Source organism: Medicago sativa, chromosome 4, assembly GCF_051527215.1.
Source record: "Medicago sativa cultivar Bolivia chromosome 4, Bolivia_mono, whole genome shotgun sequence".
Taxonomy (NCBI): Eukaryota; Viridiplantae; Streptophyta; class Magnoliopsida; order Fabales; family Fabaceae; genus Medicago; species Medicago sativa.
In genome coordinates, this window is record NC_140752.1 from 68823032 (window position 1) to 68836992 (window position 13961).

The following is a 13961-nucleotide window of genomic DNA, read 5'->3' on the forward strand; positions in this document are numbered from 1 at the left end:
CAAGGGATTTTATGAGTTTCATTTTTCATCTGCAGATGATATGAAAAATATTTGGTCGTCTGAAACTCTTAATCTTAAGCCATGTACACTACGTTTAATATATGCTCCCCATACTTCAACCCTTACACACAAAAAACTAGCAAACAGTTTTGTTTGGATATGTCTCATGAACATTCCACAAAGAACGTTGACATCCATATATTCCTTTTGAAATCACATGGTGTACCACTTACGACTGATGACGCAATTAAGAATAAATTGTTTGGTCATTATGGGCAGATTTTACTAACTATAATTTTTTTTCTTAATGTGACTGTAATGCTTTTTATCACAATTAATTTTTTTGACCGATATGCATTAGATGTATAGATATTTTGTTTATTGTTAATAAAATGCAATGAATTATGTCCACGCGAGCTTAACTCAGTTAGTATGGACAATTTATAATATATGCATGGTTCAGAGTTCAAACCTTAGACACTCCAAGTGATTTGTGGTTATTTGACATGTATTTTTAATTCTTTTTTACTAAGGCAATGTAAAATTTTCGTGTTATGTTATTTTGACACACATGTTTAATAACAAAATTCGTCTACAAATTGAATGGTTAACATCGTTCAAATATATAGTTAATTAAACTCATCTGACAAATAACTAATTTAACCAAACTATCACAACTTATTAACATCTACACTAACAAAATCAAATTAATGTGACTGTAATGCTTTTTATCACAATTAATTTTTTTGACCGATATGCATTAGATGTATAGATATTTTGTTTATTGTTAATAAAATGCAATGAATTATGTCCACGCGAGCTTAACTCAGTTAGTATGGACAATTTATAATATATGCATGGTACAGAGTTCAAACCTTAGACACTCCAAGTGATTTGTGGTTATTTGACATGTATTTTTAATTCTTTTTTACTAAGGCAATGTAAAATTTTCGTGTTATGTTATTTTGACACACATGTTTAATAACAAAATTCGTCTACAAATTGAATGGTTAACATCGTTCAAATATATAGTTAATTAAACTCATCTGACAAATAACTAATTTAACCAAACTATCACAACTTATTAACATCTACATAACAAAATCAAATTAATGTGACTGTAATGCTTTTTATCACAATTAATTTTTTTGACCGATATGCATTAGATGTATAGATATTTTGTTTATTGTTAATAAAATGCAATGAATTATGTCCACGCGAGCTTAACTCAGTTAGTATGGACAATTTATAATATATGCATGGTACAGAGTTCAAACCTTAGACACTCCAAGTGATTTGTGGTTATTTGACATGTATTTTTAATTCTTTTTTACTAAGGCAATGTAAAATTTTCGTGTTATGTTATTTTGACACACATGTTTAATAACAAAATTCGTCTACAAATTGAATGGTTAACATCGTTCAAATATATAGTTAATTAAACTCATCTGACAAATAACTAATTTAACCAAACTATCACAATTTATTAACATCTACACTAACAAAATCGTATTAATGTGACTGTAATGCTTTTTATCACAATTAATTTTTTTGACCGATATGCATTAGATGTATAGATATTTTGTTTATTGTTAATAAAATGCAATGAATTATGTCCACGCGAGCTTAACTCAGTTAGTATGGACAATTTATAATATATGCATGGTTCAGAGTTCAAACCTTAGACACTCCAAGTGATTTGTGGTTATTTGACATGTATTTTTAATTCTTTTTTACTAAGGCAATGTAAAATTTTCGTGTTATGTTATTTTGACACACATATTTAATAACAAAATTCGTCTACAAATTGAATGGTTAACATCGTTCAAATATAATAGTTAATTAAACTCATCTGACAAATAACTAATTTAACCAAACTATCACAATTATGTTATTTTGACACACATATTTAATAACAAAATTCGTCTACAAATTGAATGGTTAACATCGTTCAAATATATAGATATAGTTAATTAAACTCATCTGACAAATAACTAATTTAACCAAACTATCACAACTTATTAACATCTAGTGGTTAGAGGAGCTCACACAATTAAATGTAGAGAAGTGGGGTGTCCGGGATTCGAACTCCGGCCCCTGCATAAATTATGCAATATCTCTACCAACTGAGTTAAGTTCACGGGGACAAATCAACCATTATTTTAAATCTTATTAAGCTAGTATTCAAAGATACGTATATAGCCCCTTCAGAAACAAAACAAATACATATATAGTCATTAACCATCCAAGTTTGTGTTCTATTATATATAATTTTCAAGACAAACAATGAATTGGTTCCAACAGTAAGAAAGATGAATTTTTTAAATAAGTGGTTAGGCATTCGATCATCGACTATTGCATATGAAAAAAATTGTTCAAAAAAGGATAACCTACATTGTGATAGCTATTAGCAACCCACATGCAGAGGCTACAGCAGAGGGAAATTTCCTGCTGGTTTCCTCCTTTCCTTTGAGAGAATGTGGTCTCCAAAGTTATCGCAATATTTCAGTCAATAAAGGAAAACCAACTAACGCAATAATTTTCCCATTAAAAACAAAACTAACGCAATATTTTTTTTTCATAAATGAAAAGGATCAATCAATAATAAAAGAAGCCACGCGGCTACTCGACGCCGATTATTCGTCATTGCAAATCGAATACGTACGTTGATTGATGTTATTAAAAAATATTATTTTTTGTTTTCATAAATTTATTTATAAACTACAAGATATATATTATTTTAAGATCACTTAAATTAAAAATGGATTTAATCATTTCTTTCTTGTGTGAAATGGATGTCGTCTACTGAAAATGCTAATCATTTTCAGTATATTTACCGAAAATGATAAGATCTCAAATTAAAAAGAATTGCAATCAATGACAAAACATTTTTTTTCTAAAGTTGAAAATTACTTTTACCATTTCTAAGTAAAAATTTAATTGTTATACAAACAATGTAATAATAACATATTGTTATATCTATCTTAATGATTAATGAATGACGTTCCATATTAATCTCTTTAAAAGTTATACCCAGCCAATTTAAAACGTTATATTCAATTTTTCTTTAAAAAAATATTATGTTCAATAAAAACATATTGTTCTTATAAAAAAAAACATGTTATGACCTTTTCTAGGTGTAAGTTGGGCATCATCACCGTACGCAACTGTGGATATTAATTCCTTACCATTATCAGAACTAAATGGGCGACAAACTTTCCATAAGAATTTTAACGTCAGAGCATGCTCAAGGTTAGGTTCGAATTTAAACGCTCTTAAGTGCATGTTATAATTTTAGTTAGACTAGAATATCACTCACTCTTCCCGTGAGTTTAACTTAGTTGATATCGATATTGTATAATATATGCAGGGATCAGGGTTCGAACCCGAAACACCCCACTTGTCCACATTAAAATGTGTGAGCTCTAGTCACTAGACTACTTAAAAAAAATCACCCACTCATCTTAAATTGTTCTTTTACAAAAATAAAAACACATTGTTATATCATCTTTTTTCTGTATTTTATTTTTTTAAGGAAGTTATCAAAATTTTATTTTAAATATATATTCTCACAATCTTATAAAATTACATTAATCTAAATATTAAATTTATTCTTTTTTTTTACATTAAAATTAAATTTTTAGTCTTTTTTTTACATTAAAATTAAATTTAGTCGTGATCCTAATAAATAAAAGAAAGCACATTTTCCACATTTCAACCATATAATAATTTTAAACTAGCTCACTCAAAAGAACAGTCATTTTAAACTTTTATTTTTTGACTGAAAATAGCAATTTTAAACAAAGAAGTCAATATATTTTTAATTTCCCCAATATTATTCTATTTTATTTAATAATAATTAAAAAAATTAAAAACTTTGAAAAGGTGGGCCCATGAGACATATTCGAGTCCAATTGATTACATACGGGCCCAATTCACCACCTTCCTCCTATCCCTCCCTTATATAAATTCCCTTCTCCTCCCATGCATTCTTCGCTCACTTCCTCCTTTCACAACACACGTCTTCTAATTTCAATCACAAATCTTTAACAACCTCTTCCCTCAAATTTCTCTCAATTTTACCCATTCTCTTGACTCATTCCCTTATTCCTCTCGTATAACCGTTTTCTCACCCTTAACCACAAACACAAACACCCATTTTCTTCATATATTACTACATTCATAGATCTACTTTTACCTTACTGCTTAATTTCCATTTCCATTTTCCGAACACAAATCTCAATTACCTCAAAGAAATCCATCTTCTTCTGATTGATAGTTGTGGGGATTAATTTTGTTACTGAGAGGTTCGTAGGGAAGTTCTCCTTTTTTGATTAGATCTCTCTCTGTCTTCTTTTGGGGGGGTAGCCGGGGCTTTTGCCTCGGCGGGTTTCAAAGCCCCCACTTTCACAATCTTACAAAAAAAAAAACCTAATTTTTTTTTTGTTTTAACCTAATTTTTTGTTACGGAAAACATGCCTGCTTTAGCTTGTGTTGATGTCACTACTGCCCTCCTTCCTCCTCCCGGCTACGCTCTCGCCGGAGATACAACAACTCTTCCGCCGCCGCTCACATTCACCACCACCGGTGTGACAGCAATCAACAACAACGGAGATGAAGTTTCTGACACCAATTGGTCACCTTCACTTTCTGCAAAATTGTTCAAAGTTGATGGCTGGGGTTTCCCTTACTTCGGTGTGAACTCCGCCGGAGATATCTCCGTCAGGCCACATGGCTCGGCGACGATGTCTCACCAAGAGATTGATTTGTTGAAGGTTGTGAAAAAGGCTTCCGATCCGAAATGCTGTGGTGGATTGGGTTTACAGCTGCCTCTCCTTGTTCGTTTTCCAGATGTGTTGAAGGATAGGCTTGAATCTCTTCACGCTGCGTTCGACGGCGCGATTCAATTGCATGGGTATGAGAATCATTACCAAGGTGTTTATCCTGTGAAGTGTAATCAGGATAGGTTTGTTGTAGAGGATATTGTTGAATTTGGTTCGCAGTTTCGGTTCGGGTTGGAAGCTGGATCGAAGCCTGAATTGCTTTTGGCTATGAGCTGTTTGTGTAAAGGTAACAGAGAAGCTTTTCTGATTTGTAATGGTTTTAAGGACAGTGAATATATTTCATTGGCTTTGGTTGCGAGGAAGCTTGCTTTGAACAGTGTTATTGTTCTTGAGCAAGAGGAAGAGCTTGATATGGTGGTTGAGATTAGCAACAAGCTTTGTATTCGTCCTGTGATCGGTGTTCGTGCCAAGCTGAGGACCAAACATTCTGGTCATTTTGGTGCAACTTCTGGTGACAAAGGTAAATTTGGTTTAACAACAATTCAGATTTTGCGTGTGGTGAAGAAACTTGAACAATTAGATATGCTTGATTGTCTCCAATTGTTGCATTTTCATATTGGGTCTCAAATTCCCACCACTGAATTGCTTGCTGATGGTGTTGGGGAAGCTGCACAGATTTACTGTGAATTGCTTCGTTTGGGTGCCCAGATGAGGGTTTTGGATATTGGGGGTGGTTTGGGCATAGATTATGATGGTTCGAAATCTAGTGATTCGGATTTATCTGTTGCTTATGGGTTAGAAGAGTATGCTGCAGCTGTTGTTCATGCTGTGAAGTTTGTATGCGATCGTAGGAACGTGAAGCATCCTGTGATTTGTAGTGAGAGTGGTAGGGCCATCGTGTCTCATCATTCTGTTTTGATTTTTGAGGCTATTGGTGCAAGTTCAAAGAGTGCCCCTTCATTGTCCACCATTGGATTGCAGTATTTAGGAGAAGGGCTCTCTGAGGAAGCACTTGCTGATTATCAGAACATATCGGCTGCTACGCTTCGTGGTGACCATGAAGCTTGTTTGCTCTTTACTGATCAATTCAAGAAACGTTGTGTTGAGCAATTCAAGCAAGGGACTTTGGGGATTGAACAACTTGCTGCAGTTGATGGTTTGTGCGATCTGATAACGGAGACAATTGGGGTTAAGGATCAAGTTAGGAAGTACCACATGAATCTTTCTGTGTTCACCTCCATTCCTGATTTTTGGAGCATAGATCAGTTGTTTCCCATAATCCCGATTCATCGTTTGGATGAGAAGCCAACTGCTAGGGGTATTTTATCTGACTTGACTTGTGACAGTGATGGGAAGATTGACAGGTTCATTGGTGGTGAGTCAAGCTTGCCACTGCATGAATTGGAAGGACATGGTGGAGGATACTATCTGGGAATGTTCTTGGGCGGGGCTTATGAGGAGGCACTTGGTGGGTTGCACAACCTGTTTGGTGGCCCTAGTGTTGTTAGGGTGTTGCAGAGCGATGGTCCACATGGTTTCGCAGTTACGCGTGCTGTGGCTGGACCGTCTTGTGCCGATGTCCTCCGAGTGATGCAGCACGAGCCGCAGCTCATGTTTGAGACGCTTAAGCACCGTGCACTCGAGTTTTGTGGACAACATGATGATGACAGTGTGGTGGATGCAGCAGGGTTGGCAAATTGTCTAGCTCGATCCTTTGATAACATGCCTTATCTGGTTTCATCATCGGCTTGTTGCTTGAATGCTGTCACTAACAATGATGGTTTTTACTACTGTTCTGGTGATGATTTCAGTGCAGATTCAGCTTCTGCTGCTACTTCTGTTGCTGGAGAAGATGAGCATTGGTCTTATTGCTGTGCTTGAGTTTCGTCTTTTAGCATTCCCTTTTCATTATGCTGTTGTTGGTTGTTGTCATGGTGGTCTTTTTTTTTTGTTATTTTAAGATTCTGTTTTTTTGGTTTAGTTACAGGATGTAAGAAGAAGCAGAACAGGGTTCTTATGTGCCTTTGTTTGCAATTTCGACATGTTCATGTTCATTTCTGTCATGTTGAATTCTAGTGTAGCCAATTAAAAAATTGTTGCTTTGATTTTTATGTTTAGAATAAATAAACAATTCAACTTCATATTCTTTTTTCGGCCAAGTTGTTTTCATCAACTTCATATTCTTTTTTCGGCCAAGTTGTTTTCATTTTCTTCTTTGGTGATATGACAGTTTAATTCTGTCCGATAATAAAGAACATAAACTATGTTACCGTGACATAATCTAATGAATTTTGTGTTATTGTTTATATGATTCAATGAATTATGTTGAAATGGATAGTTTTAATTATTTTATATCTTCTTTAAATTCATAGAAATTAATCTAAAGTTATTCTCTCTCGGCACCCTTCTTAAGAAAAGTCAGGGTTCTCAATGTTTCTCACTGAGAAAATTCAGACGGGGCATGGCATAAGGTTTTGTGCAATGTATTATTTTTGAAGGAATAATTGTGCAATGTATAAATAATATACTCGTTTCTCAACCAATATTCGATAATTTTTGTTTTTTGACAAAACCAATATCCATATCATGTGACAGAAATATAATTGTTATACAAGTTGTCAATATACTAATTAGTGTCCTTGAGATACTAGTTAAGAAAACAAATAAATAAATTCCTTCAAAAAAAAATTATATTGAAAAAAACAATTTTTACATTTGTAGTTTGACTATAAGTTTCTTCAAGATATTTTTGCTATATTTATTTCTTTTAAATGGTAAGTTTTTTACTGAAGTTTTGATGATATCCTATATTTATTAAGAGTTTTGACCACAAACTTTTTTAAGATATCCAATATTTTTACCAAAGTTTGACTAATCATTTTTAAAGATTTTAAATGTTAAGTTTTTAAAATTTCACTATAAATCTTGTTTAAAACTTTTTTTTTCTGAAATTGAAATGTTTGATTTTTTTTTAAGAAATAATTTTTTAATTTAAGAATCCTAAAAAATTATTTCAAGGACACTTGTTGATGGTTAACAAGACCCTACTCTTAAAAATATAACGATGAAGCCTAATTCAAGTTTTCCTCCTTATGCGTTTTGATTCAAAGCATAGGACTAACTCAAAGGGAATGGTCAATGTGCTAATCCTCTCTATATATAATCATAAATCCTACTTCAAGTTTTCCTCCTTACGCAGCCTTTAATTCAAAACATGTGACCATGTTACAAGATAATGGTGATATGATTTTTTTTGTTGTTGTCGAAATGAGAGCATCTCAAGAATAGAGAGATTGAAAGTGAAAGGAGAATGGAGATATCTCAAGGAGTACAACTTATGTTATTTTAATTTTAAACAACATAATTATCTTTTTTAAGTATTTATTCAAAAGAAATGTCGACGTATATCATCAATAAATTAAGAGCATAATTACTAAATATACTTCTTGAAAGTTAAACACCAAGAGATTGGTTGCAATTAGTTAATGTGCTGAAATTTTAAGATCGAATAGTTCATATAATTTTGATCATCGAAAAAAAATTGAACGAGACTTTTTATTTTATTTTTTTGATTGAACTTCATAATATTTGTAGCTCTGGGGTTTGGTATCATAACAATCTCTAAACTGATTTGAGCTAAGTAATTAAATGAGTAGAAGAGTTAAATGTCCAAAGCTCAAGTCTTGGTAAAGGAAAAAATACTAACATAACAATCAACATACTAACATTTGTTATTAAAATTACAACTTTATTATTGAAAATTAGAGAGTAAATTAAATAAACGTTTCTTATTTTTTTTATATTTTTTTTGAAGGAAAACGTTTCTTATTTTTAGTTCAAAGTTCATATCAATTATCAATGTTTCAAAATAAAAATACTATACTCTCACCCAAAAAATATACCACAACATCATTTATCTCTAAATTGCATTGCAAATTAATATCAAATATAGTTCATATTAGTAGGGGTGTGCATGACCCAATTCAACATAAAGACTTGTTTGGAATCAATGATTTTGGTTGCACCCAACCCTTTCCAATACAAAGAGATAGACACAAAGTCAGCCTCAAATATTAATCTAACTTAGTTAGGATGTTAGGGTTGACCCTCAAGTTATATCGTCTCATGCCTAATATGCATTTATAGAAGAGTTTAATTGTGTGTGTTCTTTTGGTGGTGAGTGTTTAATTGTGTGCGTAATGCTGACTAGGCATGGCAACAAAACCCATACCCGCGGTTACCCGCCCGAACCAAACCCAATTTGACGGGTTTTCCCCGTTTTGACTGGGTTTGGGTATGGGTATGGGTTTTCTCCGATTTCAAAACACGGGTATGGGACGGGTAACGGGTATATAGGTACCCACCCCGAACTCATACCCAAACCCATCCCAAATGTAAAAAATTACTTTATGATGATATGTCATGTTATTTTGTTTGATAATTGTCATTTCAATAAAAACTACCATTGATATTTAAAGGATCAATTGAATCAATCTGTTTAACAAATGTTAAAGTGGGTGTATTGTTGGATAATGTATTACAACGTTGCTTTTGGGATGAAAAAAAACTTATATTTTTTATTAAAAAAATTATTCAATGCGGGGACGGGGATGGGGCGGGGATACCCGAACCCGTCGGGGACGGAGATGGGATTCAATTTCTCATCCCCGTTAGGTATGGGTAGGGTAACGGGTAAGTATATTCAAATCGGGTATGGGGACGGGGAAGGTAAAACCCGTCCCCACCCCGCCCCATTGCCATGCCTAATGCTGACAAAAAAATTCTCTGAAAGAACACACTAGTAGAAAAAATTAACATCGTATTCTACTATTCTTTACTTGACACGCAAGGTTGAATTTTGACTATTTTTTGACTATTGTTCAACTAGCATTACTTTTGGGAATAGACTTAGGATGACTATATTATACACTAGAAAACGAAAATGAATGAAAAGAAAAAAAGGTTTGCAACATAAATAAAAAAAAAAACAGATATGTCGTATAAAACGGATAAATTGAGTTCAACTGATCGATGAACTTTATAATGATAATGACTTAATCAGGAGAACCTGAATTTGTTTTCTCGTTGAAACAACTATTGGATCGAACTTTAATTATTTTCGAACTTCGAATTATCAGAATACATTTCCTCTCGGAAGCGGGTTAAAACCGAAGAAAAATGACAAATTGATAGCAACACGCGGCAGTTGAAGTTTGGAGAAGCAACTATGCATGGCTGGAACTCTTTACGCGTAAATAGTGTGTTAATAGTTTGACCACAATTTTGTGATTTTTGTGGCTTAGATAAAGATGCTGGCTGAAATTATGGGATTGAAGATGCAAGTAATGTTCGTTTTGCAATTAGAGACACGCAAGTGTCGTAACAAGAATCTTTGTTAATGTTTTTTTTCTTATTTTATTTTTTGGGAATAAGAATCTTTGTTAATTTAGCGTATCAACTAAGTGGACTTTTTTTTTTTTTTTACTTGTGCTTTTTAAAGGCAGGTTTGTTGTGATACCATCATGACTCACGAGGAATAAAACTCTCACAAATTCTTGGCGCAAGTTATGGAACAACTTCAAGGTGTAATTAACATGATTTTAGTATGTGACAAAATTAATCTTTTGTGCTTATTATGGGGTAGTAGGTAGTTGAATATCCTAGGAAAATCCTTAGTGGGACAAACACTTAAACACACAAATTCATGTTTTTTTATATTCTTTTTTTGTTGTTGGGTTTTAATAATTTATCAATCAACAAAACGTTGCTTACTTATCTTTGATATTATATTATTTTAACATATAGTTCTGTCTTAGATAATGCCTTGCACCGAAGGTTTTCTTATAGAATGTGAATGTTCATTGATTCGGAAGGAACAAATTTTATTAACTTTAGCATTAATATAGCATAATAGAATACTAGTCAGCAGGGCCGTCCCTGAGAATTCGGAGGCTCGGCTCTGGGAATGAAAAGAGGCCAGTGATAAAATCAAAACGTATTTTTTTTAAAAGAGCAATGCTCTATTTATATTTTTTAAAAGATAAATACAACGTGCCGTATATATGCGGTACACCCATAGGTGAAAATAATTACCGTATACATGAGGAATCCCCACCTAACACCAAAAGCAAGAGGAAAATTAAACCTGCACAAAACAATCAAAAGCCATGCGCTGTTTGCACCCCCTTTATTGCAGGATAGTATACTACTGGATAGTATACTACTGGGTACAAATTTTTTTTTGGAGGCCCATCCTTGAGGGAGGCCCAGCTAGGTTGAGCTGTTTGCACCCCCTCAAGGCCGGCCCTGCTAGTCAGCAGATAGGAACATCATGAAAAATGAAGGTTCATGCTTGATTGGCATTGGAGTGATTTGGAAGGGGAACAACTTTACTAAAAGTAGTGAATTAAAAGAAAGAAAGAAAGAAAGAAAGAAAGAAAGTTAAACGCACAGGATCCTTATGATATTTATGCCAATATGTGCAAGTTATGTTAAATGTTAAATTCACTTTCTATTCATAAATCATTCACCAAAGCTATGCTTGAATATTCTGTATATATCTCGTGCTTTTATCATCATTGTGTTTTCATTTCATCAATGTTAAATTTAAATTCTTTTCATTTAAATATTCAATCAAGCATGAAGATATTAATTTTTTAAAATGTTTACTTCATTTTTCATTTCATTTAAACTCTTCAATGTGCTACTTCTAGCAAAAATAACGTGTTTGTGCCATATTTTCACCAAAAGGCATTTTCCATTTTTTGAAAAACAAAAAAAGTGCATTTAGTATTTTGTTATCGTGTTAGGCCATGAATTTTCCAAAAGGAAAAAAGCAAAGTGAGCCTAAACTCAAATACATTGCACTAGCTACGTGTGTTTTTGACAAACTAAAGGAACTCTTTGACCACTACACACCCACACTTGAATGTAGATCCGACCTTGTCAATATTTGTTCTAAATAGAGATAAAAGTAAAACATTTGTACTCCTTATCGATTTGGTTTAACTAAAATTTATTAACCAATTCAACACTTCAATGAAAGATAATCTAATTCACAATTATTGTTAGTCTTACATGGTCACAAGTCAGAAATTTTGGACAGACTCAAAAAAAAAATGTAGAAACTTACGATAAGAATTGATTCTAAATTGAAGTTAGAATTTGAAGTTTTTGTCTCTAAAATTGTTTTTTAGACTGAAATTGATTGTTCAATTCATTTTTACATAAATGTGTATTGAAGATGGGTAGAGATCATCTACCTTGATGCTACATCAAACGTGTTATTAATAAAATTCTCTATTTATCGATAAAATGTATCCAAACATGAATCCTTTAGTATTTAACTTACTTTTAGCAATAATCAATTTTACAAAACGAACTCGCTCAAATCAATTTTTATCATCATAAAATCAAACACAAACTTATTAATTTTTTTTTATTTTTTTTGGTACAAACTTATTAATTTTCTTTAAACGTGGTTTTAGTGTTGAGATGGTCAAAGGAGGTAGGGAGGTTCGATATGATGGGGTGCATGACTAGTAAGATTGATAGCGAATTCGACAAATATACCAAATCGCACAAATAGTAAAGCAGCAAGTGAAATCGTCTTCCATTGAATTGATTCGTCTTTACTACAATAAAAATATGTTCAAATAATATGACGGCTGTCGACGAGTGATTAGGATTTCTTGAATTCCCTTTGTGTGTTTGTTTAACCAATCTAGTTTCTAATCTAATTTGCAATTGAAGATTTATGTTCATGACGTTTAACAAAGTAGATCAAGTCCGTCTTCGGTACGTAATCTTGTTTATCTAATATAAAACCATAATCTATTATGTGAAACTCATATTATCAAAGTATTTGAGAGCGTTAAACAAAGGCACACCAAGTGATCCCCTATATATAGGCAAATTACTTTAGCGAATAACATATCTTAGAACAAGTTTTAAACCTTAATATCTTCGTGTGATTTACAACCTATATTCAATTCAAAGTTGATGAGAAATTTAAAGCACTAAGAGCAAGATATACTAAATAACATATCAAAGAATTATGCAATGGATCATCATTCAATCCTAATCTAAGAATATTACTTATGGTAAGTAAATACATCACATCAAAGATAAATAGGATTAAACATACATAAAGTAAAGAGAATTGGCTTCCTACTTGTTTCCAATGTTGAAATATGTCACTTTTGGTTGCACCTTTATGGCTCTGAGTCGTCAGAATTTTAAATAGTACTTAATATTGGGTTAAATAAACATTTAAATAAGCAAACAAAAAAAACAAAAAATGAACAGTGCACATAGCTTAAAAACAACAAAAGATGTTTTTTCTCTGCAATCAGCGTGCGTGGGGGGCACACATGTTTGCTAATTTCCTACTTTCTGAAACCTTAAGGCAAGTGGATCTTTATGCAGAGCGAACAAACTAGAGATATTTTTGCCTGTTTTCTTCATTCTTGATGTGTTGTTCATCTTTGATATGATCTTGAGATTTGAGACATGATTTCCCCAAGTTGTCTGGACTTCAATAACTTCATTGTGATTTGTCTTTATGCTTTTATAATATCCATAACGTGTCTTTTGCTCGTATCAACTTGTTGTTCTATACCAAAAAGGACTAAAACCTCCTATTGAGTTGTTTGTTTAGGAATTAGAGACACACATTGAATCAATACAAAACATTACGAATTCTTCCCAAAACCATGAATAACTCACTCTAAATCCTCTAAAAAAAAACAAATCTTAGAAGAGTCGGCAAAACACGAAAGTACTTCATATGACTCAATGTTAGACCTTTTTTTAAAGAAAAAGTGATTTTATTGTTATTATTATGTATGGGCCACGAACTTTTAAATTTGAAATTGAAAAGGAAGTTAAGCCCAAACTTGAATACAATAAAGGAAATTGCTCTTCTCCTTTTTTTTGCTCATTCACATGTTTAAGTGAGTTAAGTTACATTAAAAAATGTCCAACGTTAGTTAGCTCAGGTTGAAAAAGTCGAGCGTGAGTTAACTCATGTTAGACATAATTAAGCAAATGAGCAATTTTAAAAGGGAGAAGAATAATTTTCTACAATAAACTAGAATAACGGGCTTTGCATATAACCTGACATCTTGAAAATATAAAAAGAAAGTTGTTTTTCTCATATATGAATTCACTTAAAAA

At 32.6% G+C, this 13961-nt stretch overlaps 1 protein-coding gene across 1 annotated transcript; it reads left to right on the forward strand.

Annotated features, from left to right (window-relative positions):
* Positions 1-3995: 3995 nt before the first annotated feature.
* On the forward strand, positions 3996-6925 carry LOC146931162 (arginine decarboxylase). The gene has a single exon (XM_085702656.1). It carries the CDS (start codon positions 4476-4478, stop codon positions 6663-6665), a length of 2190 nt encoding a protein of 729 aa, XP_085558782.1. The 5' UTR covers positions 3996-4475; the 3' UTR covers positions 6666-6925.
* The last annotated feature ends 7036 nt before the right edge of the window (positions 6926-13961 follow it).

Excerpts from the sequence above, each read along its gene's own strand:
- LOC146931162 (XM_085702656.1), top strand. The coding sequence starts at position 4,476 with ATGCCTGCTTTAGCTTGTGTTGATGTCACTACTGCCCTCCTTCCTCCT.